At 33.8% G+C, this 26,812-nt stretch overlaps 1 protein-coding gene across 2 annotated transcripts in view; it reads right to left on the bottom strand.

The window, feature by feature from the left end:
* CCDC91 (coiled-coil domain containing 91) overlaps positions 1-26,812 on the bottom strand; it is a 277,346-nt gene that overhangs the window by 177,137 nt on the left and 73,397 nt on the right. For both annotated transcript variants that reach the window (XM_037144864.2, XM_053661500.1), the window contains exons 4-6: positions 17,034-17,194; positions 15,903-16,106; positions 15,092-15,196 (exon numbers count right to left, since the gene is read on the bottom strand). In XM_037144864.2, the coding sequence (XP_037000759.2) occupies positions 15,092-15,196; positions 15,903-16,106; positions 17,034-17,194 (470 nt within the window). The remainder of the gene's footprint in view (positions 1-15,091; positions 15,197-15,902; positions 16,107-17,033; positions 17,195-26,812) is intronic.

The following is a 26,812-nucleotide window of genomic DNA, read 5'->3' as shown; positions in this document are numbered from 1 at the left end:
TGATACCTATTAATCATGTTATGATACCTATTAATTTTAATAAAGTTGCCACTGTTCTTTTTTATTTGCATATAATCAATTGCTTTGTTTTTACTCCCTATCTATCTCATGTATCTTTTCAAACAATAAAAAGCATTTCAGAACTGCTATCTTACAAATGAACCAAGTAAGTGTAATTGTCCTTTTCTAAGCAATGCAAGATAGTATGAATGTTCATTCTTCTGTTACATTGTAACAAACAGTACAATCCTATGTGTGCTTTAAAGTTTTTGAATGCTTCATTATCATGCTTCCAGATGACATTCATTCATTCTTACATAATATGACTATGTATTGTGCACTTAGTATTACTATATTCAGTGTTAGACACAGAACATAATACTGAAGAAAGACAGACATCATCTCAGCTTCAAGGCTCCCAGTTTGACAAAAAGTCATTAACTAAACAAATAATAAAAATAATATGAACAAACATTTACACAGTGTTGTGTGCTGGATATTCTTCTCAAACACTTCAGAACATGAAACTATTTAATCTTCAAATAACCCAAAGGGAAGTATCACAACTGCTGTTCCTACTTAAGACTTTGAAAGGCTGGCCTTAAACCTAAGAAAAACAGATAGCCACTGGAGGGTTTTACGACAAGATACAATGATCAGATCTGAAGACTTATTCTGGGTCAGCATGGACGTTGAACTGGAGCAAAGCCAAGTGACATGGAGTAATAGTCCAAATGAAAGGTGACTGGTATCTAGGCTGGGGTCCTGGTACCACTGAGAAAAAAAGCTCTAAGGATGCAAGAGAATGGAAAAGAGAAGCCAGAGGATTTAATGATTAAATGCAGGTACAGATTACCTGTCCACTTCTGACAGTCCCTTACCACAACGTTTTCACATCCCACTGCTGCTGTTAATTTGCTACAGGGTAAACAAAACAAAGTTTGACCATGAAAGTTTACAAATTAAAGCCTAAAGCATTTCTCAAAGTTGAAAGCCAAGCCATCCTAGACTCCTTACTCTTCCTTACTCCCAGCACATATTCCCTACATGTTTCTGCCTAACTATCTTTAACATGTCTCTCTCCTTTTCATCTTTTTTTGTATCCCCCACTTCATTAAGATCTCCGTCTTATTTTTCTTGGACTAATTAATGCAGCTATGTCTAATTCCCTCCTCTCCCTCCAACTCATAGTTATCAACTGCACAAGATATTTTTCCAAAATATGGCAAGTATGTTCAGTGTTACTCCATTACAAAACACTTTTCAACAGCTTCCAGCAATCTTTTCAGTCAGATTCAGCTACTAAAATACCTCCCCATCACATCCTATGCTAATATACCAAACCAGACACCCTCACTATTTAAACTCTCATACTAGCCATTTTTCAAACAGGTCATGCTACTGCATAATGGCAGGACTTTGCACATGGTGATCCCTCTACAAGATCCCTTTTTCCCAGTTGACTACATGAGAAAGAACTGTTCATCTTCTGAGTAAATTCAAATGATTTTTCCTCCTCTGGGATCGCCCATATCTTGTACACTATCTCCATTCTAAACTTCATTAGACTGCACAGCAATTGCTTACATTTCTCCTCTCACTCATTCTCCCAATGAAATGACAACTCTCTATATTCATTGTGTGACACAGTTTCTGGGACAGTACATGTATTCTATTTGGTTGCCCTAAATCTAAGCACAAAATTGATAGCCAGTTTAGATCCTAAAGGGCTTTTCACCCTCCAGACTGAAAGTCAGGTAACAATTACAGGAAATCTGGTTCTAAATAAGGAATATATTACTATATCTGAAATAAACAAAAACTCTAAGATTTTTGGAACAAGTTAACAATAAATGTTCAGAAGCTCTAAGAAGAAAACTATAAAACTCAATTTAGGAATGTTCAATAGTATGAAATAAATAAAAAATAAAGAAAAGTGTACAAAATAAAGAAAATCTAAATAGAAGGATTAAATATAGGGAATAACGTCAATTTTCCATGTATTAACTAATAATTTAACAAAATTTCCATCAAATTCCCAATAGGGTTTTCTTTTTAAATTTAACATGATTAATAATTTTAAATTTTAACTGGAAGATCAATAGGCAAGATTAGCCAAAAAAGGAAGCATGGTCCTAGTAAATAAATATCTAAATATTCAAAAACTAGTAACAGTAATTGTTAAAAATGCAGTTGCTACTGTCACAGAAATAGACACACATATCAACAGAAATAAAAATAAAGTCTAGAATACATCTAAGTGTATATTTAGTATATGGGAAAGGTACATTACGAATGAGAAAGGGAAAGAGGGATTATTCTATAAATACTGTCAGGGCAATAAGCTAGACATTTGAGGAAAATAATAATTAGATGCTACTTCATTATACCAATAGGAAGTACAGACAGATCAAAAGAAAATGTAGAGTGAAATTGTCAAAAACTATAATAAAACAAGGCTAATATTTTCTAACCCAAAATTCATACAAAAATAGACTAAACTTCTGTTTTACTTGCTACAGAAGATACCAGTAACATAAAACATAAATAAAATAGAAAAAAATTATCATTAAGATAATGGCAAGTGTAAATAACTGTCATATATAAAGGTTCTATAAATAATTAAAAATAAGATGAATAAAAAATTTCAAGTGAACTGAAAAAGATGTAGAAAATTTAAAATATATTTCAAAATTTAGATTAAAAATATAGATCAGTAGCCACATGAAAATAATCAAACATATAAAGAAAATAAAAATTCAAAAAGCAGGAGATATGTTTTACTTTTCTAATTAGCAAATATTAAAAAGACTGGCAATACCTACTGTAGGCAAGGATGTAATAAAACAGGAACTCTCATTTATTTCCTGGGGAAAGTATAAATTTGTATAATATCCTAGTAGATTGACATATCTAAAAGCTGCTCTCTGTAGGAAGTGACATTACAGCAAGTTTCACTGAGTTACAGATTTCTATAGTATTTAAATGCTTTAGTAGACTATGTTGCTAGAAAAATTGTTTTAAGAAAAACAACAAAAGAAAAAATGTAAGACAGAAGAAATAATAAGGAAGACAGACTTAGGCACATGTAAAGTATATACGTACTAAAAATAAGTAACTTTCCAGAAAGCATATTATTACTTGGGAAGAAGGACTAAAACGAAATGGTAGAGACTTCGAAACCTAAGTGGGGGACAAGTTAGAAATGAGAGGAGAAAAGTATCATGAAACCAGCAGCAAAACAGGGGTCAATGAATTTTTTAAATTAAATTTATTGGGGGGAATACTGGTTAATAATATTATATACTTTTTAGGTGTACAACTTAATTTTTTTCATAAAACCAGCAATTGTGTATTGACCCCTACTATATGCCAAGCAGTGGGAATTCAAAGTAACAAAACCCATATAATATAATACATTATATCAATAGCTTCAGGTGTATGACATAGTGATTAGATATTTATATAGCTCACAAAGTGTTCACCCTGATAAATCTAGTGTCCATCTGACACCATACATAGTTACTACAATATTACAATATTACTGTAATATGTAATATTGTGATTACAATATTATTGACTATTTTCTACACTGTACTTTACATTTCTGTGACTGTGTGTATAACTGGCAATTTGTACATATTAACGCCCTCCCCTTTTAAACCCATCCCTCTAGAAAGCATCGAAATGTTCTCTGTAAATATCAGTTTGTTTCTGTTTATGTTTTTTGTTGTTATTGTTGTTTTTTATTGTTGTCCTAGTATAGTTGTCCCCATTTTCTCCCCACCTCTCTCTCCTGCCCCCTCCCACTCTAAAACCTACCCCCTTTGGTTTTGTCCATGGGTCCTTTATACATGTTCCTTAAGGACCCTTCCCCTTCTTTCCCCATTATCCCTTCCCACCTTCCCTCTGGCTACTGTCAGTTTGTTCTTTATTTCAATGTCTCTGGTTACATTTTGCTTGCTTGTTGTTTTATTGATTAGGTTAGGTTCCATTTATAGGTAAGACTATATGGTATTTGTCTTTCACCACCTGGCTTATTTCACTTAGCATAATGCTCTCCACTTCCATCCATGCTGTCACGTAGGGTATGACTTCCTTCTTTCTTTCTGCTGCATAGTATTCCATCGTGTAAATGTACAACAGTTTTTTGATCCACTCATTTAGGTTGCTTCTAGCACTTGGCTATTGTAAATTGTGTTGCTATAAACATTGGGGTGCATAGGCTCTTCTGAGTTGGTGTTTCAGGATTCTTAGGGTATAATCCCAATAGTGGAAGTGCCAAGTCAAAAGGCAGTTCCCTTTTCAGTTTTTTGAGGAAATTCCATACTGTTTTCCATAGTGGCTACACCAGTCTGCATTCCTACCAACAGTGCACTAGGGTTCCCTTTTCTCCATAACCTTGTCTGCACTTGTTTGTTCATTTGTCAATAAATCCAGGAGCTGGTTCTTGAAAAGGTAAAATTGGCAAAGCCTTTAACCAGACTCATCAAGAAAAAAAGAGAGAGGAACCAAATAAATAAAACCAGAAATGAAAGAGAAGAGATTACAACTGATACCACAGAAATACAAGGATTGTAAGAAATTACTATTAATTACTATATGCCAAGAAATTTGCAAACCTGGGATTAATGGACAAATTTCTAGAAAAATATAATTTTCCAAAACTGAATCAAGAAGAAGCATAAAGCCTGAACAGTCCAATAACAGCAGATAAAATCAAAGCAGTAACCAAAAAACTCCTGACACACAAAAGCCCTAGACCAGATGGTTTCACAGGAGAATTTTATAAAACATTTAAGGAAAAGCTAACCCCTATCCTTCTCAGACTATTCCAGAAAATCCAAGAAGAGGGAAGACTCCCAAACTCTTTTTATGAGGCCAGCATCATCCTGATCCCCAAATCAGACAAAGACATAACAAAGAAAGAAAACTACAGGCCAATATTGCTGATGAACATAGACACTAAAATCCTCAAAAAATATTGGCAAACCGTATCCAGCAATACATAAAAAAGATCATATACCATGATCAAGTGGGATTCATCCCAGGGATGCAAGGATGGTACAATACACATAAATCAGTAAATGTAATACACCACATAAACACACATTTCCTTTTGTCTAAAAGGAAAGACAAAAATCACATGATCTTATCAATAGCTGCAGAAAAAGCATTTTATAAGGTATAGCACCCATTTATGATAAAAACACTCAGCAAAGTGGGAATAGAGGGAGCATACCTCAACATAATAAAGGCCATACATGGAAAACCTACAGCCAACATCATACTCAACTGTCAAAAACTAAAAGCTTTCCCACTAAGATCAGGAAGAAGAAAAGAATGTCCACTTTTAGCACTTCTATTCAAGATAGTATTGGAAGTCCTAGCCACAGCAATCAGACAAGAAAAAGAAATAAAAGGCATCCAAATTGGAAAGGAGGAAGTAAAACTGTCATTCTTTGCAAATGACATGACAGTACACATAGAAAACCCTACAGACTCCATCAAAAAAGTACTTGACCTAATAAGTGAATTTATTTAGCAAAGCAGCAGGATACAAAGTCAGTATTCAGAAATTAATGCATTTATGTACACCAACAATGAAACATCAGAAACAGAAATTATGGGAAAAAACCCCATTTGCTATAGCAATAAGGAAAATAAAGTACCTAGGAATAAACCTAACCAAGGAGGTAAATGACCTGTACTCAGAAAACTACACAACACTGAAGAAAAAAATTAGGGAAGACACAAATAAATGGAAGCACATACTGTGTTCACGGACTGGAAGAATTAACATCATCAAAATGTCCATATTAGCCAAAGCAATTTATAGATTCAACACAATCCCTATTAAAATACCAGTGAAATATTTCACAGATATAGAACAAACATTTCAAAAATGTATATGGAACCATAAACGACTCCAAATAGCCACAGAAATTTTGAGAAAGAAGAACAAAGTAGGAGGGACCACAATACCTGATATTAAATTATATTATAAGGCCACTGTAATCAAAAGAGTCTGGTACTGGCATAAGAACAGACACAGAGATCAATGAATGGAACAGAGGTCAATGATTTAAAAAATGTGTGAGATCCTTGGTAAGGTCTTAAAGCAGAAGCAGGATAGGATCTGTTGCCATATCCATAAATTCCTAAGCTGTAAAGGGCAGGTTACTGTTTGCCATTAAGTTTTCCTTTTTCAGATTCTTCATGTTTCACAATGCACTGTGATTTCAGACACTGCTGTAACTTGTGAAACTCCCTGGCAGCTAGTCAGTCATTCTAGAAGCAGATGGGATAGATAGCAAATTTACATCTGTTCTTCAATATTAAAAGGCTCTTCACTGTGTATCTACAGCTGAAACCAAATTTAGTATTTTCCTAAAAGATGTTATATTATTAATAGGATGCAAGGGTAATACATGTATTACCTTCTGCATTAGCTTCTTGAAAGAAGATATATTTCCTAAGTCTTTTAACACAAAACCTCCTTCAAACCCCATAAATTCTTTTAGCCACTTTATAATATGAACTAAAAGGTATTTATGTTTTTAAACATTGAATCCAACTAAATTTTAGCATGGAAATGGATCACAACAGGGAACATTCTATGGATGATGAAATACACGGTGGCTTTACATATAAAAGTCCTACATTCCCTGTCTTAAGTATGCTCAAGCAGTCATGACAAAATATTAAAAACTGGAGGGGTTAAAGAACAAAAATTTATTTCCCCACAGTTCTGGGGAAATAAATCCAAGCCCAGTATAGTGGGTTTCTGGTAAGAGATCTCTCTATGGCTTAAAAAAGGCTGCCTTCCAACTGTGCCCTCACCTGGCAGGGGAAGAGAGTAACAGAGCTGTCTGGTGTCTCTATTTCTTAAAAGAGCACTAATCTCTCACAAGGGCCCCACTCTCATGACCTCCTTAAAACCTAATTATCTCCCAGAGGCCCAACTTCCAAATACCATCATATTGGGGAAAAGGTTAGGACTTCAACATACAATTTGGGCATGGGGCAGAAAGAGACATATTTAGTACATAGCAACCCACAAACCACACACTTCAGTCAGCCAACCAATGTGCCAGGCACTATTTTAGAAGCTGATAATGAAATGATTAAGACCAAAATATGTCTCCCTCCAAGAACTTACATTCTGGAAGAAAGGAAGAATAGTCAAACAATAAACACATGAACAAGATTCTGCTAACTACTTTGAGGAAAACACAGCAGGACTAAGCTGGGAGACAAAAAAGGATGTGAGCCAGAGAAGCTAGGAATAGGCTGTCTCGGGAACTGGTATTTCAGTTGAGAGTTAAATCAGGAAGACCAAGTAGCAATGAAGAAGCTAAACCAATCACAAAATGCTCAGAAAGCATTTAGTCTATATAATCATCTTTCCAGTTTCACATTAGGTCACTATTCTCTCTTATGTGAAAGACTTTTGATAGTGAATTCTTTCCCTATTCCCTTCAAGATCACAGCATCTTTCCTTCATATAGAATCACACAAAAACACAAACTTCTGAAAAACTAAACATTAAATGAGGAAGGGAGAATTGAGCTCTTTAAAACAACTGCTATCTATATATTTATTTTGTTTGTTTTTTAAAGATTTTATTTATTTTTAGAGAGAGGAAGGGAGAAACAGAGGGGGAGAAACATCAATGTGTGGTTGCCTCTCACACGCCCCCTCTGGGGACCTGGCCTGCAACTCAGGCATGTGCCCTAGACTGGGAATTGAACTGGCAACACTTTGGTTCGCACGCAGGCCGGCACTGAGTCACACCAGCCAGGGCCAACTACTATTTACACATAGCAAGTATCCCTTATATCACCTCTTTCCACATTAAATGCTTCTACCTGAGAAAAGTCCAATATAAAAATTCATTAAATATACAGAAAACATAATCCTGGGAGCCCCTTAACTCTACCCCCAAATTTCTCATATTTTGAGGCCTCAGGTGTGTCTTCTCCTTTGACATTTATTTCTGGCTAATGTGAGTGCAAATACATCCTTTCTCCTTTACTTCATACTCAACTGTCTGCTTGAAACAAAGGCTCCATAACTTACCTACCAAATAAAGTACATGAATTTTAGAAGAATTTGCTTCAAACCAGTCATTTCATTTATTGCTAAAGCCTGTGGCTTTAATCTAGAATGACTGAGGTCAGAGTTTGACCTCAGAGAAGTAAGAAAATATAGTAAATACATCTTTTGAGATTGTAAACCAGGGAGTTCAAAAATAAGTTTTCTCACCATTGAATTTTTTGATAATACCATTATGCATACATACAAAAAACTATCACAATTAACTTCTCAAAACATTTACTGGGTACAAAACATATGTGTGCACTCTAAAAATTTTCCTTAGGTAATTTACAATAGGTAAAGAAGATAAAACATCCACCCCTAAAGTGATAAATATATTTACAAACATCCTAATAGCACAGAGAATGACTATAAATAAACATCAAAATTATATTTTACCAAATTATATGCTTATAAATAGATCATTTTTAAGTTATTTAAATTTGTAAGACAAGTGCAAGATCAAACTCAATGCCACAGAATAAGTATCATAATAACAATGCTATAGCATTTCTGATATGTCTTCATATAAACTTTTGTATTAGCACAAATTACAAATGATCATGTACTATGTAACAAGAAATTATGGCTATGAAATTCTCCTTGAATAATTCATAATTAAAAATAAGTAAAAGTTTTAAAACTAAGTAAGTAATAGAAACAACACATGTTTGCTTAAGAGATTCTATGCAGAATCATTATGAGAACTTAGGTACCTAAATTTACAGTATACTCATTCCATTTTAATATTAATATATTTTTCCTTTAGGAAATCTCTTTAATGAGGTTAATTCATTTCAATTAAGGAATTACTTTTTAAATTTAAAAACAGGAAAAAGAACCTTCATTGTCTATTTACCGAAATATTTGAAGTTTTTAAAATAGTCAAAACAGTTCACTTGGTTTGTTTCTATTTTTTATTTACTTTCAAATGTTTTATTGATTTTCAGGAGAGAAAGAAGGGGAGAGCGAGAGACAGAAACAGCTGTGTCTATTAACTGAATTCTTTAAAATGTGATAACATTAGGAGACCTGCATTTTGATGAGTTGCCAAGTTTGCTCAGAGCTCATCACAGGTGCGACAGACTTGCTCTGGGAGTCAAAGATGATAAAACGGAATCCAAGCTGTACCAAGATGAGTTCTCTCTAAGTTTCATGAAAAGCCCTTAAATAGCTACCTCTAACAAATATACATGACTCACTTTTCTTCCTCTGGCTAACCCACACACCCTGGACAGAACAGGAAAGGAGAGGTGTGCGCACCCCCATTGTACTGCAAGTTCACAGTGTTCGTTATTTCCTCTGGTATGGGCACAGTCCCAAACCTCCACCTATCCTGCTAATTAGGCCGTATCATAAAACAACACCGTTAGAACTCCCTGTAATAGTTAATGGTGTTTTAAGAAAAAGTTTGTTAAAAGATTTCACAAACATCCCATTTTACTCTTTCTCTAGTCAAACTAAAATTCTGGCAAAGGCACAGCCAACACTAACCTAAGTAAGAGTAAATTAATTAATAAAATTAAAAATTCAAACCCTACATTTTGAGATCTCAAGAAAACACTTAGAATTTTCATGGTGGTGAATAGGTATAAATTTTGTTTTCTTTTTCTTAATTGTCCACATTTTATACAATAAACATTCTTATAAGCACATAAGCATACAAATATTATTTCAGGAGAAAGGCTTCTCAGCTAATTTAGTCTGACAATACTATCTCTTCACATTCCTAAACATTTTGCTTTAGTTAGTATACCAAAGGGAGGCAGGCACCAATATATTATACCTCACAACACATAGCAAAAACCTTTTTCTACTGTACTAAGTTCCAAAGATATTTAAAATACCTCTATGCCCTAATATTTAAAAAGCTATGGATTGTCATAATCTACAGAAAATGTATGTTAAATATATTTACTCCCAAATAACTGAAGAATGACTGTCAAACTATTAATTCAACCAAAAAAATTTTATATATTCACTATTAAATATAAAATTCATTTTCACTAATATTTCATCGTATGTAAATATTAGCATACAGTGGCTTCCTTTCATACTCACAAATTTAACCATATGTATTCCTAAGAAATTACTAGATAGCATTTTTTACTGGTTTGAAAAAAGGGCTATGTCCCCAGAAAGAAATGGATTACGGAAAGAAATGCATTACAGAAGGGGTAAAAAGCCCAAGATTTTCTAAAATCTTATTGAATCATTTTCAATATTTTATTGAAAATATATTTTCAGAAAGTCTAACACACATACCTATATATGCACAAACTAGATAAATAAAAAACAAATATGGAAATTGATGGATTACTTCCCAGTTTGTTTTCCAGATTATTTACCCCTCTTATATCAATGACTCCATGAGTTAATTACTCAAACTGTGTTATAACTCAAAATATTTGCTTTAAATTAATGTATCTTAAGATTGAAATTAATTTTCTGCTGTAGATACAAAACTATTATTTAGTTTTATTAAATAGTTATTTAATAACTATTTAATCGTTATTTATTATTTAATAATGACCAATAGTTTCAATCAAATAATTAATAGTTTCAATTAAATAACTAATTATTTGAATAACTAATTCAAATAGTTATTTAATAAATAACTAATATTTATTATTTAATAAATAACTAATAACCAACAGTATTTATTAACTATTTAATAAATAAATAGTTAATAAATAATATTTAATTATTTATTAAATGATATTTTGTTATTTATAAATATTTTATCAAATACTATTTTATTGAATAATAAAATTTATTGTTTAAAATTTTAAATGTTCCTTGCTAATCCACTTCCAGACTAAGATGAAGGAGATGGACTCCTCTCTACGTTTATGAATAAGGATAGCTAAAAGGCCTGACATTATATTTAAAACAAATGTAGGAAGATTTTGGAAGGTGGTAGAAAGGAAGACCACCGTGGGACCTGAGGACCCAAGGAATGACAGAGCAGTAAATTCTGAGTTTCCTATTAGCCTCATATAATAAGGTAGCCAGCAACCAGGAAATGCCAAAGGGCACAAACAAAAACATCCTCCAGAAATGCCATCCCTCTCCAGCCAAAGAACCATGAAAGGGGCAGAAAAGGACACTTTTAGATAAACAACACCCTCTGATAGCCATACCCCACGGGAAAAAATATGACCCCTCCTGCTCAATGAGCTAAGGCCAGAGTGCTGAGCCCAGACCTCCACCCTCAGCCAGCTATAAAGTGCTGCCCTGGCTGACCCCTGAGGTGGTGACAGAAAACCATGGGGTGCGGAGGCATTTTTAGGACATGCGTCCCCTCCCATAAGTAAGGAGGCTCCATCTCCCCCACCCTCCCTGTGAGAGAAGAAGCTTAGTGGGGAGACAGAACTGTCAACCGTTCAGAAGTAACAAGGCCTCCTGGCTCCAGGGTGTTAGCACAAGCAAACAGCTACAGAGTGCCCATCCTCCTCCAAGACAAGGCCTGGTGGGGGCCTGAAATCCCACTTTCTCCCTGGAGGAAGGAGGCACTCCTTCTACCCAGGGTGTCAAAGGAGGCTGAGCAGGAAATCTGCAATCTCACCCTGCACCTGCACTAACAAAGTGGCATCCAACCCGTGCAGTGTCAGGTGGAGCGGCCTGGCCTACCAGAGGCCTGTTAAAATACAGTACTTTACACAAATACCCACAATGTGCAGGATAGCATTAAAAACCACTCATCATACCAAAACAAGCACTTAGCACTATTTTCACTTTTTGCCTTTTTAAAAATAAAAGCTAAAATCCTCTTTAGAAAACAGGTACTAATGTAGGTTTTTCATAAAAGCGAACAAAGGCATACCTTCAAAAAGGCAGAGGTTACCTGTATCAGCTGAACAGCATGCCTGCCTTTGAGTTCAACTTGACTATGAGACCTCCTAGCACATTTTCCTATCACTCATTCCTCCTAGGTGATAAAATACTCCATAAATTAATTTCTTCTTTTAATCACATGGTATAAAAAGGAGAGAGGTCCTTTTTAGTACTGAACTAAAATCATCTGAAAAGATATTTCTTTGGAAGTACTGCTTCCTGTAAAAGGAAGATCTTTTCAAAATGAATATTAGTTTTGAAGACTCAAGTTGTAACTATTAAATTATCACTATTAATAGTAAAAGCAGTAAATCAATGATAATGCCACTTGACGTTTATATCTCTTTATTATGAAAATCTTGTGCTGTCCTAGATCAGATCCTAGATGGTTTCTTGGGTATGGTCTCATTAATAGATTGAGAAACTAAACTTATAAAGGTATACATCACACTACAGGGCTCAGAAAAAGTTAGTCAATGTAGACAGAAGAAAGCTCCAAGTTCTGTCAGTACTCAGCACTGTGCCTTCTAATAAGCGCCTCAGTTCCAAGTATGAGGCTGGCAGTTGTCTCTGTACACAATGTAATTAGCCCTTGGTGCACAGGGTGTATGATAGTAGTTCACATTCATTCAAGTATATTAATTGAGCCCACACGATATGCCAGACATTGCTCTAGGTACAAGAAAAGAAAGTTCCTGATTTCATGGACCTCACACTCTGGTGGGTAAAACAAAAAATAAACAAATCAAAATAAAAGAACAGGTGGAGATAAATGCTATGAGGAAGGGGCCAAAAAGCAAAGAAAAGAAGCTAGGGAATGCTGAGCATGTATACAGTTCTCGTTTTCTACGGTGCAAAGAAAGAAAGCCTCCACAAAAGAAGTAGCTATCTGAAGATTCTCTGAGACTTCTTAGAGTATAATTTTCAAAAAGTTAAAATATGACACACATAAATATAAAGTGAACATACATCAAAGATTTCTTCTGTTCACTTATTAATGAATAAATCACTTATTTAAGACTAAACTTGTCTCATACTCCCTAACCTAACACATTGGTATCATTCAAGCCCTTGTGCATCCCTATTAGAGTAATTCATTTACAACTGGCAACCTGACTTGATCAACAATTCAAAGCATACCTGTTTTTTGTAAAGGGATAAAAAGTTCCTTTCGGTGGAGTGTCAACTGTTACAACAATAATTAAATATATTTAAAAAAAGACTAAATAAATCAGAAGTTAAAACTGGTTCGGCCCTGGCTGGTATAGCTCAGTGGATTGAGCACAGGCCTGTGAACCAAAAGATCGCGGTTGCAGGCCAGTTCTCAACAGGGGACGCATGAGAAGCAACCATACATTGATATTTCTCTCCCTCTCTCCTTCCCTTCCCTTCTAATGATAAATAAATAAAAAATGTTAAAAAAAGACTGGTTCAAAGTTCATTTGAAGGTATATATCAATATATGTACTTATGTATTCATATAATTTAAATCATGGATGGTTAGACAAGAAAAAGTGCTAGGCTAGAGGAAAAAACTGCTGATTGTCCTCCTATAGGATTATCTTTTCTACCAAACAGAAATTGTTTGCACTGTCTCTGAAAAATATATAATTAGCATGTAATATTAATAAAGCATGAGTCAAACAAAGTACAATCTCCTACATAATCCTTGGGTAGATCTATTAAATGATGTTCCCACAAATACTGAAAGAACACACTACTCAGCCTTTTCCTTATTTTCGTGTTTTGCCTCATTTTTAACAGAGCTATGTAAATATCTAGAGGTAAGGCATTCCAGGCAGAGAGACTCGGACTAAATCATAAACCATTTCCCTCCACGGGCCACTCCATCAGCCAAGGAATCCGCCCCACAGAGAGATGCACACATTCCCCTGGCCCTTACCATGAAGTGCAGTGTAAGTAAACAACCAGGGTAAACTGGAAAAGGTGAAGAAACCAAAGGATTTACACTGGAAGGAGAATGTGAACTGAGGCTGGGAAATGATTTGATTCACATTTTAAAAACACTACATTCTGAAATAAAGACTCATTAAGGAGAATAACAACAGTAGAAGCTAGAAGACTACTTAGGAGACTATTAAAATAACCTAGACAAAAAACAAGTTGGTCAAATGGAAAAGTGCTAAGGAGGAAAACAAAAGCATAGTATGGAAAAGTTGGGAGGGGATGCCAGCTTTACCTGGGAAGGTGATAAGGTGATACCTGCCGGATGACCTGGATGATATGTAAAAAGAGAAAATGCAGGAAATTAAAAGACTATTTCAGGGATAGAGATAAAGCAAAATGACAAAAGACAAGGGAAAGAGGAAGAAAGCATAAAGGAGAATATAGGGCATTGCCATGCATTGTAGGGAATGAAGGACTCACTTGACCTGTAGTTTGGGTGAGATGAGAAGACACTAAAAGTTTCAGAGAAGACAAATGGCAATCAGCTCTAAGTATTAAAGATATCATAGTGGCTACAAGGTAGAGAGCAGTCTATACAGAGGCAACAATAAAAGCATAAAGATTAGTTAGAAGACACTTTACTGTTCCAAGGGAGAAATAAGGATGGCCTAGAATAGGTTGGTAGCACTGACCATAATGACAAATAGTCCAAATCTGGATGTTTTGAAGGTAGAGCCAACAGCTTTTCCTGAAGGAACGGACATGGAGTAAGTACAAAAAAGGGCAAATGCCATTTTCCGCCTTAGCAAGTGGAAAGAGTTGCCATTTACTGAGAGGGGGAAGAACAGGAAAAAAACAAGATTATTAAGGAAAGTTGAGGAGGCAAAGAAAAGGAGGATTATAATATATGAAAAAGGTTAAATATCTCAATTTGGGATTTATAAGATTCTAAACTCTTTTAAAACATAATCACAAATAAGAAAAATGAGACTGCCTAAATCCCATATTTTATCCATCAGAAGCAGAATATTTTTCACTAAACTGAGTTTCAAACAACCCTCACAGCTTCTCATAGATTGATACTCTTCACAACGACATTTATCATTAAATTCATCCATGTTGGTCAATATTTTACACACTGATTGTTCATTCCAATCATTCCAGTTTTTATTGAGCACTTTTTGAAATTATAGTACATACTTCATCAAAACACCTATATATTAAGTTGTAAGCACACATGGTTTACCTGGAGTTCTTTGTATCTATCTTGAAATGAAATGGCCTCTTGCTCTTTCTCTTTAAGGAAATCTTTTTCCAAGACACTATGCTTTTCTATCAACAGTTCCACATCCTAAAAAAGAAATCCAACCACAAATTATATAATATGTAATCGTATGAAATACATTTAGTTTTTTCAATGAACATACCAGAAAATGTTTGGTAGAAAAAAAGCCCACAGGGAGTTCAATGTTATTATAGATTATATGCTTCTAACACTAAAGTTATTCATGCTAATAAATGAATAAAAGCATCTAAACTAATTGCAATCAACACAATCTATTTCAACATATACTTTCTATAAATTTGCTATAGTCTTTTTGCAGGAAAGAGGAATGAGACCACAAATAAATAATGTACTAAAATAGCTATATATCTAAGTACTCTTGTCATACCCCATGACACCTGACTCACATAGGAGCAAGTGCGGTATAAGTAAATAGCCTGGGATAAACTCACCAATGTTTGAGACTGTATGAGAAAAACAATACTACCTACTTTCAAAGCAAATAAGAACAAACTAGAAAAAAAGGGTTAGTTAGAAAATAAGCCCAGTAAAAGATGTTAATATCTTTAAAAGTACACATTTAAGACAAGAGATTCCTTATCAAAGCCTTCTAAGTGATAAACTCTAATGACTGATTTAAAACTATTGCTTGCTAAGGAGAACTGTATCTTCTCCCACTCACTGATGAGTTTGTAATCAGAGATTGGGATTATATCCTATTTCCAGAATGTAACATTCAAACACTTATTTTTTTAGGAAAATGTGAATACACCTTTTTAATTCTCTGTTTTTCTTCTTCAGAAACTTTAAGTTTCATCTCCAGACTTGAAATTTTCTGCTGAAGCTGTATGTTTGATACGTTGGCTCCAGGATCCTCAGAATCATCCACAAGAGCAATTGTTCCATTACTTTTCTCATCAGTTAAACCCAATGGAAAAAGTGAGATATCCAGATCAGTGTGTGTTGATTGCTGAATCTAAACCACATTAAAAAAAAATATACAAGAGGGAAAAGTTTACACTGCACCAATAATGAAAACATCCAAAGGGCACTAGAAACCACATTTGGAAATTAAGTTGTAGCAAGGGTTCTGAAATTATTTCACCCTCTAAGTAAATCAACAGAAGACCTCAAACTGTTACAACAACCTAATCTTTGCAGTAAGACACAAAATTTCCTCTAAACTTTAGAGTTTAAAGTGGTATTTATTACTCTGCAAACAAAGCACTGAAAACTGAAAACTTTATCTTAACCTTGAAAATGTATAGACACATCTGATACCCACCAGTCCTTGGATTTACACACACACCCAGAATTTGCTTGTATTTAAATTTTAAATCCGAATTTGAGATTTATCAACACTCTCTCATTAATTATCACTTTCTAGAAGATAACAAGTGACTCAATTGGGTATATAGCCCTTGAGAAATCTAGACGACATCTAACATCTAGCACGATGCCTAAATCAACAAATATTTGAATGAATAAACCCCAGAACTGTTACCTTTTTGGATTTCACTCTAAAATCGCAAAGAACACTCTAATACTTGAAAAACTATAATAAGCATCCCTGAAGAGAGAAACCGTTATTCTTTTTTTGTTCTTACTTTCCCTTTTGAAGTAGAAGATTTGAAGTGCAAAACGAAGCCAATTTTAATAAATGAAATACTCAAACCATATTTTGGTAACTAAGGCTACTTAAATACCTTGCAATTATTCCACAAAACAAATACATTATTCAGTTTTTTAAATTCTAGATATTAGCCTCAATGTTAGAATGTCTACAGAAATATTTTTCAGGAAAGACATAAAAAGAAATCAGAAAAATTTTAAAGCTTTGATTAAGTCAGTATGCAGTTCTTTTAAGCATGCAAATTTCCTATAAAAATATCACTGCCTTTACCGGTGTTTTTGGAACAGTCTGGCTGACAACGCTGTTGTCAGCATGTGTCATCTCCGGTGATGAAACGATGAGCTCAGAAGAGAGGCAGCCAACTGAAGGGGAAGAGTGGTCATGGTCCAGCACAATCGCAGGAGAAGCTGGAGAAAGATGGACTCCAGATACTAAAGGAAAACAAACAAACAAAATGATTAGAGAGGAAATAAAGCACAGGTTACAGGGAATAAAGACAGCAGAGGGAGGGAAAGGGGAAAGATAAGGAAAGTTGAAAGCAAAATGACTGAAAATGAGGATTCCATAACTATTCTTGAAGGACTAAAATCTAAAACAAGTGTTTCTTACTTTAACAGGACATTTCCACATGAGACTCAGGCAAACAGAATAATTTAATAATAATGCCTCAGTGTTTATCTAATACATTACCGTAAGAAGTGCATTTCCAACTCAGAGAAAGCATTCAAACCTATTACCTATTTGCCGAATTAGTTAACACAAAGCACTAGCATACCTGTAAGTGCCAGGCACAGACAGGCACTAACTAGGCACTGAGAAGAGAGCAGTGAGCAAGACAGGCATTTATGTACTCAGTGAGCTTATGACCTCTGTAGTCAAGTCAAATCAATTATTTATTACAACAAAGTGAGCTAAGGGGAAAAGAATTACTTTAAAATAATTAATAGCAACTGCCTCTGGGTTAACTTATTTTTCAACAACAAAAGACTTTTCACATTAAAGTCATTGTTAGTTTATTGAATGTTTTTTAGAAAACCGATGTTTTTCTAACAATTCTGTAATTAGTTTTGCAACAAAACATTAGATTGTGATTGGTTCAATAACAAAAGTCACAAAAGGAAAGCCAATTGATGAGGGCAAAATTTACTTTACTTTCAAATGTTCTTTCTAAAAATTCAAATACATTGAGCTTACTATATGCTTTAAAGTTTAAGAAGAGTATTTTTAGCAATAATCATTTACATGTTCTAACTTTCTATATTATAAAGACCTTTACTCCACATTGGCATCAGTGGCAACGTCAGCGAAGTTCTACCATAATTTCTGGAAGGCAGCTCACAATGCAAATTGCATTTTTGCCTGAAGAAAAATATTTATATGGTAATTAGGTATTAATAAACTAGAAAATACATCAATTTCTGATTGGCATCCTATGGGATCATTTTCTTTTCTTACCTATGCTTTTATAGCAACGTTGTTTTTGAAATAGTATTTTCCATACTCAATAAGGTATTCTAGATTCTCCCATAAGAATTTCACTGTTTTAACTAAAATACAGAAAACTAGAATTTCAAGTCATATTTGTATTTGATATACCTTTTTCAAAAATTGCTTTCTTAGAAAGAAGTTTCTACAAAATTTCAGTAACTTTCTTAGAAATTTCTGAAAAAGAAATGACTATTTTCACAAGTCCATATGTTAACAGATTTCTCTGAAATGTCAAAACATTCTTTCTAATTCTAAACTACAATTTATAACAAAAATATTATTAATTTTAAAGGTATGAAATCAATACTATCATATACAGTAAGAGGGAATCCAGTCCTGTTATTAAGACCTCAGACTCTGGACCCTAACTGCCTCACCAGGTATAGAGCAAGTGGCAAATTTACTTCCCTCAGTTTCCTCATCTGTAGAGTTGGCACAGATTTACCTATCAGGCATAAATTGACAAAAAGATATGTAAATCTTTTAGCACTGTGCTGATACCACTTTCACTATTATTTCAAAGATTAAATTTCATTATAGAAGTATGTTTACTTGTAAGCATAAAATGTACGTATGACTATGACCCTGGATTCAAGAAACTGTTGAAAATATCATTCTGATCTAACACCTGAACATTTACAAATATCTTTACGTTTTCATATTTATAGCCAAAATCTAACACAAGATGGCATGCTGACCAAAGTTAGATAATCAAACTAGAACATTAAATGTTCTAGTATGTCATATTAGAAGTTGAAGGGGAAAGTGGTAGAATAAAGGGAGGGAGAGGGGAAGGAAGCAAAGAGATAAAAAAGGGAAAGGGAGAGGCTGAAGGAGGGAAGTGGGAAGAGGGCACAAGAGAGAGGCAAGCTCAGCCTCAGACCTTTCGCTACTACCACCTGTCACACTTTCCCTTCAAATCCAATGGTTTTATCTACAAATGAGCCTGTCAATTTTCTTCTTCACCTAGCCCTCATCACTTGACTTGAACACTTCAATTAAGACCCTTATCAGTTGTTTAAAAATTTTGTAATTTTTAGTTTTAATTCAAAAAAAGAAGCCTCTTATAGGTTGCTATTAAATAAAATGAACTTCTTATTTTATCTTTTTTTAGTTCTCCAGAACACTAATACTAACGACTCTCCCTTTACCTTACAATTTCCCTTGGCATCTGTGTACCATTATATCCTTGATTTCCTCCTAATTTTTGCCTATATTTTCTTATTTTCTTTCCAGGCTTTTTCTCCACTCAGTCTTAAAATTCAGTGTTTCCTTCATACTCTGGTCTCAATATTTGCATTACTCTTACGTCTTTCGAAATCTATTATTTAAATTATCACCTATAAGCTAATGATACCTAAATTCATATCCTTAGCACTAACCATTCTGCAGACCTCCAGATCCATACAGCTATCTAGTATGTACATCAAACTTACCCATCATCTTATATAAGCATGCTTTGCTTTATATTTTCCATTTTAGTTTATAGTATCTCAATGAGCTATTTGTCCAAGCCAGAATGATACCACTAAGGGCTAACTTTAATCTAATCACACTGTGCAACCAACAGTTACTGATTATGTCATACTGTTTCATACCTCTGTGACCTCACAATATTACTGCTTGAGTAAAAGCCACAGCTATAGAGTCAGAAATGGTTTTACATTCCAACTATAGCAACGACTTATCTGCTATGCAACCACTGACAAATTACACAAACCCATCTAAACCACAGATTCTTCTTCTGAAAATGGGGAAATGATATGTATCTCAAAACAACATAATGCTATTCTTTTTTATATGAGATAAGGTAAATAATACAAAAACAAGTAAATCCCATAGAGTTCACATAGTATTAACCCAATTTTATAAGGCACATAAGCAAAACTTTTCTTTATATACATATAATATATAAATATATATATATAAATAAAATGATTTTTACAAAATCAAGGAAATGACAACAAATTTTTAGGGTCGTGGTTTCCTCTGGGGAAAAGCACAGGAACGCAGCAGAAGAACAGTCCTAGAACTGATAATGTGATTGTCTTAAGTTAAACAGTAGATTCATGGGTGCAATTTTTGAATATAATAAATATAAAACAGACATGCTTAAAAACACAGTGCTGAAGACTTCTTGTTTCAATGCCCTCCTGGTTGTGGTACTACATTTCCATGGGCTATATATTTTCACAGATCGAAACTTGTTCTGAATATGTAAGTTAGGGGGAAAACAACCTAATCCAAATGAAAGACTAATAGGGACCAATAAGTCTACTTGAAGAATGATGCTTTTTGTGAAAAGATGCCAAAAATCCACTCCAGACCAGTAAACAAGATTTGGAGTTGCTAGTCTTTCTGCAGTCCTGCTAGTCACATCAATACTTACTGCAGACATAAGGAAAGTTGAACCTAAAATGACTATAATTTACACGTGCTTTCAACATATGAGTAATTAGTGGGTCTTTTCAGAAATTTGTTTAATTTTATAAATAAAGTGAAGTGAAAAAATGAATAAGTGAAAGAAAAGAGAACATATAAACATATTACCCTCTAAATGGAAACAAGATTTTATTCATTTAACCTCTAAGTTTTTCGCTACACTCAAAAACACACATCTTCACTGAATTTTATGTGACTAGTCATCCAATAATAAAACTCACCCTCAAAAGATACATATTGGTAAATACTGTCCACATATATAGAATCAAAATATTATTAAGAATTTTGATTGTATACATGTGTTATATGTTTTCTTAATATATGGAAAAATTTAAGATTAATAGAAAATTACAAATTCCAATATGTAAAATATAATTATATTCTCACCTAGCCAAGAAGATTAGATAATTTATAAAATTTCGAAATGTTATAGTATTCTGTGGTCTATTAAAAGTTGACTGGTGTTAGTCGTCATGCCCAAAACCTTTGAATTCAGGGGATCAAGTATGGCTGATCAAGTATGGACCAACAGCACCAAACTCAGCCAAAATTTTTTAAGAAGTAGGAACTACAAAACTTGGTTTTTGCTATCTCATTTGTTTGCTATATATTTTAAGTCTTAAGCCAGAGTATAGAGACAGTCTGCCTCATTTCAAATGTTGATTTCCTAGGGCTTAGAGGATAAAAGGTCAGCATATACTCCTTTACAGCTATAATGCTAATCGAAAGTGCAATTAATGGCAGTTCATCTTTAACTCTGTAATGGCAATTAGCAAATTCACTGGATATATCAGTTTTCACTGATGGACCTCTTCTAAAAAACAAAAAATGCCCACTACGTCAGAATACCACATCAGCAAAGGACACCAAGTTTCCAAGTAATATGCAATTTTTTCCAGTAATTCTGCCTGTGGTCAGCTCTGTTTTGTTTCCATAAGAATAACTCCTGTAGAGTCTAAACTAAAAACAGGTGTAAACATCCATGCATTTAACTATACACACACAAAAAACTGTTTACCTCTGTTAACAGTTAAATAATTCAAGAGGAAAACAATAAAATGGTCATAGTTTTTATAACTCGTAACTTAGAAAACCTTTTTGGTCTGTAATTTTCATTAATTCACTCTCTTTTCTGGCCAGGCACCCTTTTTCAGCATTCTTCTCATCACACGGGGACATCAGAAGCAACTGATTATCTTTCACAAGTTGTCATCTCATTCATATCCTCTAAGACCCTGATTTATTTTCGGGTCTATTATGAACCCACTTTCAGCATTCAGTGCTCATTCATGAGATTTTTGCAGATCAATTATTTACTGAAAGTACTCATTTATGGAAAACAGAATATTCAAGAATTGAGGAAGCTCCAAATAATAAACCAAAACATGAAGATTTGTTAGTAAATATAAAGTAAATGAAAAGATTTATTTTTTAACTGAGTAAAACAGTGTAAAAGTCACTGTTTATAAAAAGTATTATCTATCCCTGGAGGGTTCCCTACAGAGAATGTCCTTTGATTCACAATTTTAAAAATGCATCATATAACTTAATGGATATCCAGATATATCTAAGGTATCTACATTAAAGATTTAAGAAGAAATATATTAGAGTTTTAAAAAGCTAAATGAAAAAATAGGAATAGTCACTTCCTTAATAAAAAGAGGACTGTAAAATTGATGAAATTCTATCATTTTAGTTACTTTTAAATTGTTCTCTAGACTATTCTTTTCTTCAAATAACACACATTTGGGGTTTTTTTCACTTTTGATGTTTCATTATTTTATGCTATTACAGAGGTCCCATTTTTCCCCTTTACTCCCTCTACCCAGCACGCCCCCCACTTCCACAGTCAATCTCCACACCACTGTCCATGTCCATGGGTCCTTCATGTACGCATTCTTTTCCTTCACCTTCTTTCTGTCAGCCCCCAACTCCCCATTCCCCACTTACAGCTGTACATCTATCCCATACTTCCATGCCTCTGGTTCTATTTTGCTCATCAGTTTATTTTGTTTACTAGATTCCTCTTATAAGTGAGGTCATATGATATTTGTCTTTCACTGACTAACTTATTTTACTTAGCCTAATAGTCTCCAGTTCCATCCATGGTGTCACAAAAGGCAGAAATTCCCTCTTTTCTTTTTGCTGAGAAGTATTCCTTTGTGTAAATGTACCACAGTTTTTGGATCCACTCATCTACTGATGGGCACTTAGTTGTATCCAAATCTTGGTTACTGTAAATAGTGCTACTATGAACATAAGGGAGCATAAGGTTCTGTTGAACTGGTGTTTTGTGATTCTTAGGATATATTCTCTGCAGTGAAATCACTGCAGAAAAAGCATTTGATAAAATACAGAGACAATTTATGACAAAACCATCCAGCAAAGTGGGAATAGAGGGAGCATAACTCAACATGATAAAGACCATATATGAAAAACCTACTGCCAACATCACTCAATGGGCAAAAACTAAAAGTCTTTTCCTTAAGATCAGAAACAAGTGTGTTTGTTTACACCACTCTTATTCAACATAGTACTGGAGGTCCTAGCCACAGCAATCAGAAAAAAGACGAAATAAAAGGCAACCAAATTAGGAAGAAGGAAGTAAAATTCTCATTATTTGCAGACAACATGATAGTGTACATAGAAAACCCTATAGGCTCCACCAGAAAACTGCTCAACCTAATAAGTGAATTCGGCAAAGCAGCAGGATACAAAGTCAATATTCAGAAATCAGTGGCATTTTTGTACACCAAAAATGAACTAACAGAAAGAGAAACTAACAAAAAAATCCCATTTACTATTCTCTAGAGTATTCAGTAAATAAAAGCTGCACTTCCTCTTGTTTCTTTGAGAAATAATAGCGTGTTTCTATGAGAAATAACAGTGTGTTGGTAAGGACTGTGTAGGGAACACCATACATATCAAATTTTAATGAGAAATTTTTAGAATTATGCAAATTTCTAAAAAAGCTTTTAATTTCTAACCAAGACATACACAGGTGGAGTTCTCATAATCCACTGCTAGCATGAGCAACACAAAATATCATATTAATATAAGTTTTTGAACAGGAAAATAAAAAATAAGCTATTTAAATCAACATTGCTTCTTTATTATCACAGCAGAAAGAAAATCTCACAGCATCAAAAAACAAATTAAATGAAAAGAGACACAAGCTAATAAAATACAGACTATTACCTAATGAGTCCAGCAAGTTTGAAGAATACAGAAGAAATATTTCGAAATCATCAATATACTTAAGCCAAGCTACTTTCTAATACATATACACACACACACATACACACACAACAATGTTTGCTCATAACTCAATAGCCAAAACAAAATAAAAAACTAGGCAGAGAATCTGAATAGACATTTTCCCAAGGAAGACATACATATGGCCCAGCAGGTACAGGAAAGGGCACCCATCTTCGCTAATCATTAGGGAAATGATCGTCAAAACCACAAGGAAACACCACCTCACACCTATTAGAATGGTTATTATCAAAAAAGCAAAAAATAAAAAGTGCTTGTGAGGAAACAGAGAAAAAGGAATCCTGTGAACAGTTGGTGGGAATGTACTTGGTACAGCCACTAGAGAAAAAACAGTTTGCAGATTTCTCAAAAATTTAAAAATAGAATTATTATATGATCCAGCAATTCTACTTCCGGGTATTTACCCAAAGAAAACAAAATCACTAACTCAAAAAGATAACTGCAACCCCATGATCACTGCAGCACTACTTACAATAGGCAAGACAGGAAACAGCCAAAGTGTACCACAGATGAATGATAAAGAAAATTTGGTATATATACACACACACACACACAATGGAATATTATTCAGCTACAAAAATGAAGAAAATCTTGTCATCTGTGACAACATGAATGAGTTTTGAGGGTATTACAGTGAGTGAAATAAGTCAGATAGAAAAAGACAAATACCATAATCTCACATGCGGATCAAAACAAACAAAAAAGGGAAAAAAGCAAAAAGTAAACGAACAGAAAACTAGCCCATATATACAGAAAACAGATTGGTGGTTGTCAGAGGTATAACATGAAATGTGGGTGAAAAATGGGTAAATGGCATCAAAAGATACAGATGTCCAGTTATAAAATATATTAGTCTTGGGAATATAATAATACTGTATTTTCCATTTGAAAGTTGCTAAGAGAGAAAATCTCTAAGTACTCATCACAAGAAGAACAATTATAACTATGTATGGTGTCATATGTTAACTAGACTGTGATTATTTTGCAATATTACAAATATTGGGCAATTTTTTGTATACCTGAAAGCAATACAATGATACATGTCAATTATACCTCAATTTAAAAGAAAAAATATTTCTTTTAAAACTCATTACAACATGATGAGACACTTAAAGGAAAAAAGTGCTTGTGCTCTTTCTGGACTCCTTTTTCTGTTCATTCAAAATATAATCAATGGCAGTGTGACACCAAACTCAAGACACTATGCAGTGAATGATACAATGCAATCCTTGACAGCAGAAAGTTTGCCCTAACAATATCATATTGATATTGAAACAAATAATAAACGAATAAATCCTTATCTAAAGTACTTAGTAGTTAGATATGCCTGATCTGCATGGCTCAGTTGGTAGAACACTGTCCTGTAAAGCAAACGGTCACCAGTTTGATTCCTACTCAGGGAACATGCCTGGGTTATAGGTTTAGTCCCCAGCTGGGGCACCTTTGAGAAGCAAGTGACTGAAGTTGCCCTCTCACATCAATGTTTCTCTCTCTCTCTCTTTCTCCCTCCCTGCCCCTCCTCTAAAAATAAAGTAGTTGGATATTATGAAAAGACTTGTCATTACTAGTAGAGTTGCTATCACTGTTAGAACATCCGAAATATCAAATGATTAACATAAAATATTAGTGCACTGCACTTAATAAGCATTTAATAAACCAATTTACCCTTCAGGACTTATTTAGACATTTCTTCAAAATTATTTTGAACATTAAATATTTGAAATGTAATATAAAAATATAATTTTCCTAAAAAGGTAAAATTTTACTCATAAAGATATAAAACAAATACATGTGATTTTTTTATTCTATTCATACAAGGAGGGAACCAGGCAAAAGTTATAAAAATTTCAAAGAAAAGTCAAAATAGAACTAACTTATGAGGAGTAAAGCAATGTAGAAATAAATTACAAACTGAAGAAAGATGTTTTTCCAAAGGATAGAAGTTAATCAAAACTCTACTAGACACCACAGAATTTTTATGTCTATCAGTTTTCTACAGTATATACAGAGCTGTAAAATATAAAATAACTCAAAGATAATGAACAGAGCCAGAATCAGATAAACTTGAAACTTGTGCTGAATGTAAAGCATAGTTTTCATTAAAAAACTTCTCTTTTCAATGATCAAAAATAATAGCTCAGATTTATTAAGCTAACTAACTAAAGGGGAAAGAACTGTCACTGACTGAGTCTATACTTTGTACCAGGCATTATGCAAAATATGTTTGTGTGCCAACTGATTCGATCCTTACAATAACACCCATGTTATAAATACAGAGCCTAGTATTTCGGGTTTAACTATTATGTCCATAATCTCACAGCTGAAAGACTGTACAGTCATAATCAATTTCATGTCTATTTGCCCCCAAAACTTACACTCTCTACATCACAAAGATTAAATGCATTAAAAAAGTTAAAGCCATGTAGGGTTTGGGGTTTGTCTGCCTGTGTGTGTGTGTTCTAGTATGTAAATAAACAAAAATACAAAACAAGGAAATAAAATAAACCACTTAATAGTAAGAGCATAAAGTACAAAAAGGAAGATGAAAACTTAAGAATTTAATAAAACTAACTTTCTCAATAAAATGTATATTTAAATCATACCAACAACTGAAGTTTCTTGTTATTAAAAGCTTAAAAGAAAAGAAAGCTTAAAAAAGAAAGCTAGGATATATACAGTAATTTAACAATGCCAACTAAAAGAATAAAAACCAGCAGTCCTCAAATAAACTTAACTATATCCAACTGCCAATGGAAAACAAAGCCAATAAAGTAAAACAAAACTAGCTGAAAGTCCATTTCCACCCTCCCAGTTAATCAAATGGCAAAGGAATCTAATTATAG

Source organism: Artibeus jamaicensis, unplaced genomic scaffold, assembly GCF_021234435.1.
Source record: "Artibeus jamaicensis isolate MK-2021 breed Jamaican fruit bat unplaced genomic scaffold, CSHL_Jam_final contig_233, whole genome shotgun sequence".
Taxonomy (NCBI): domain Eukaryota; kingdom Metazoa; phylum Chordata; class Mammalia; order Chiroptera; family Phyllostomidae; genus Artibeus; species Artibeus jamaicensis.
Note: the sequence above shows the minus strand (reverse complement) of the source record. Positions and strands in the feature narration are given on the sequence as shown.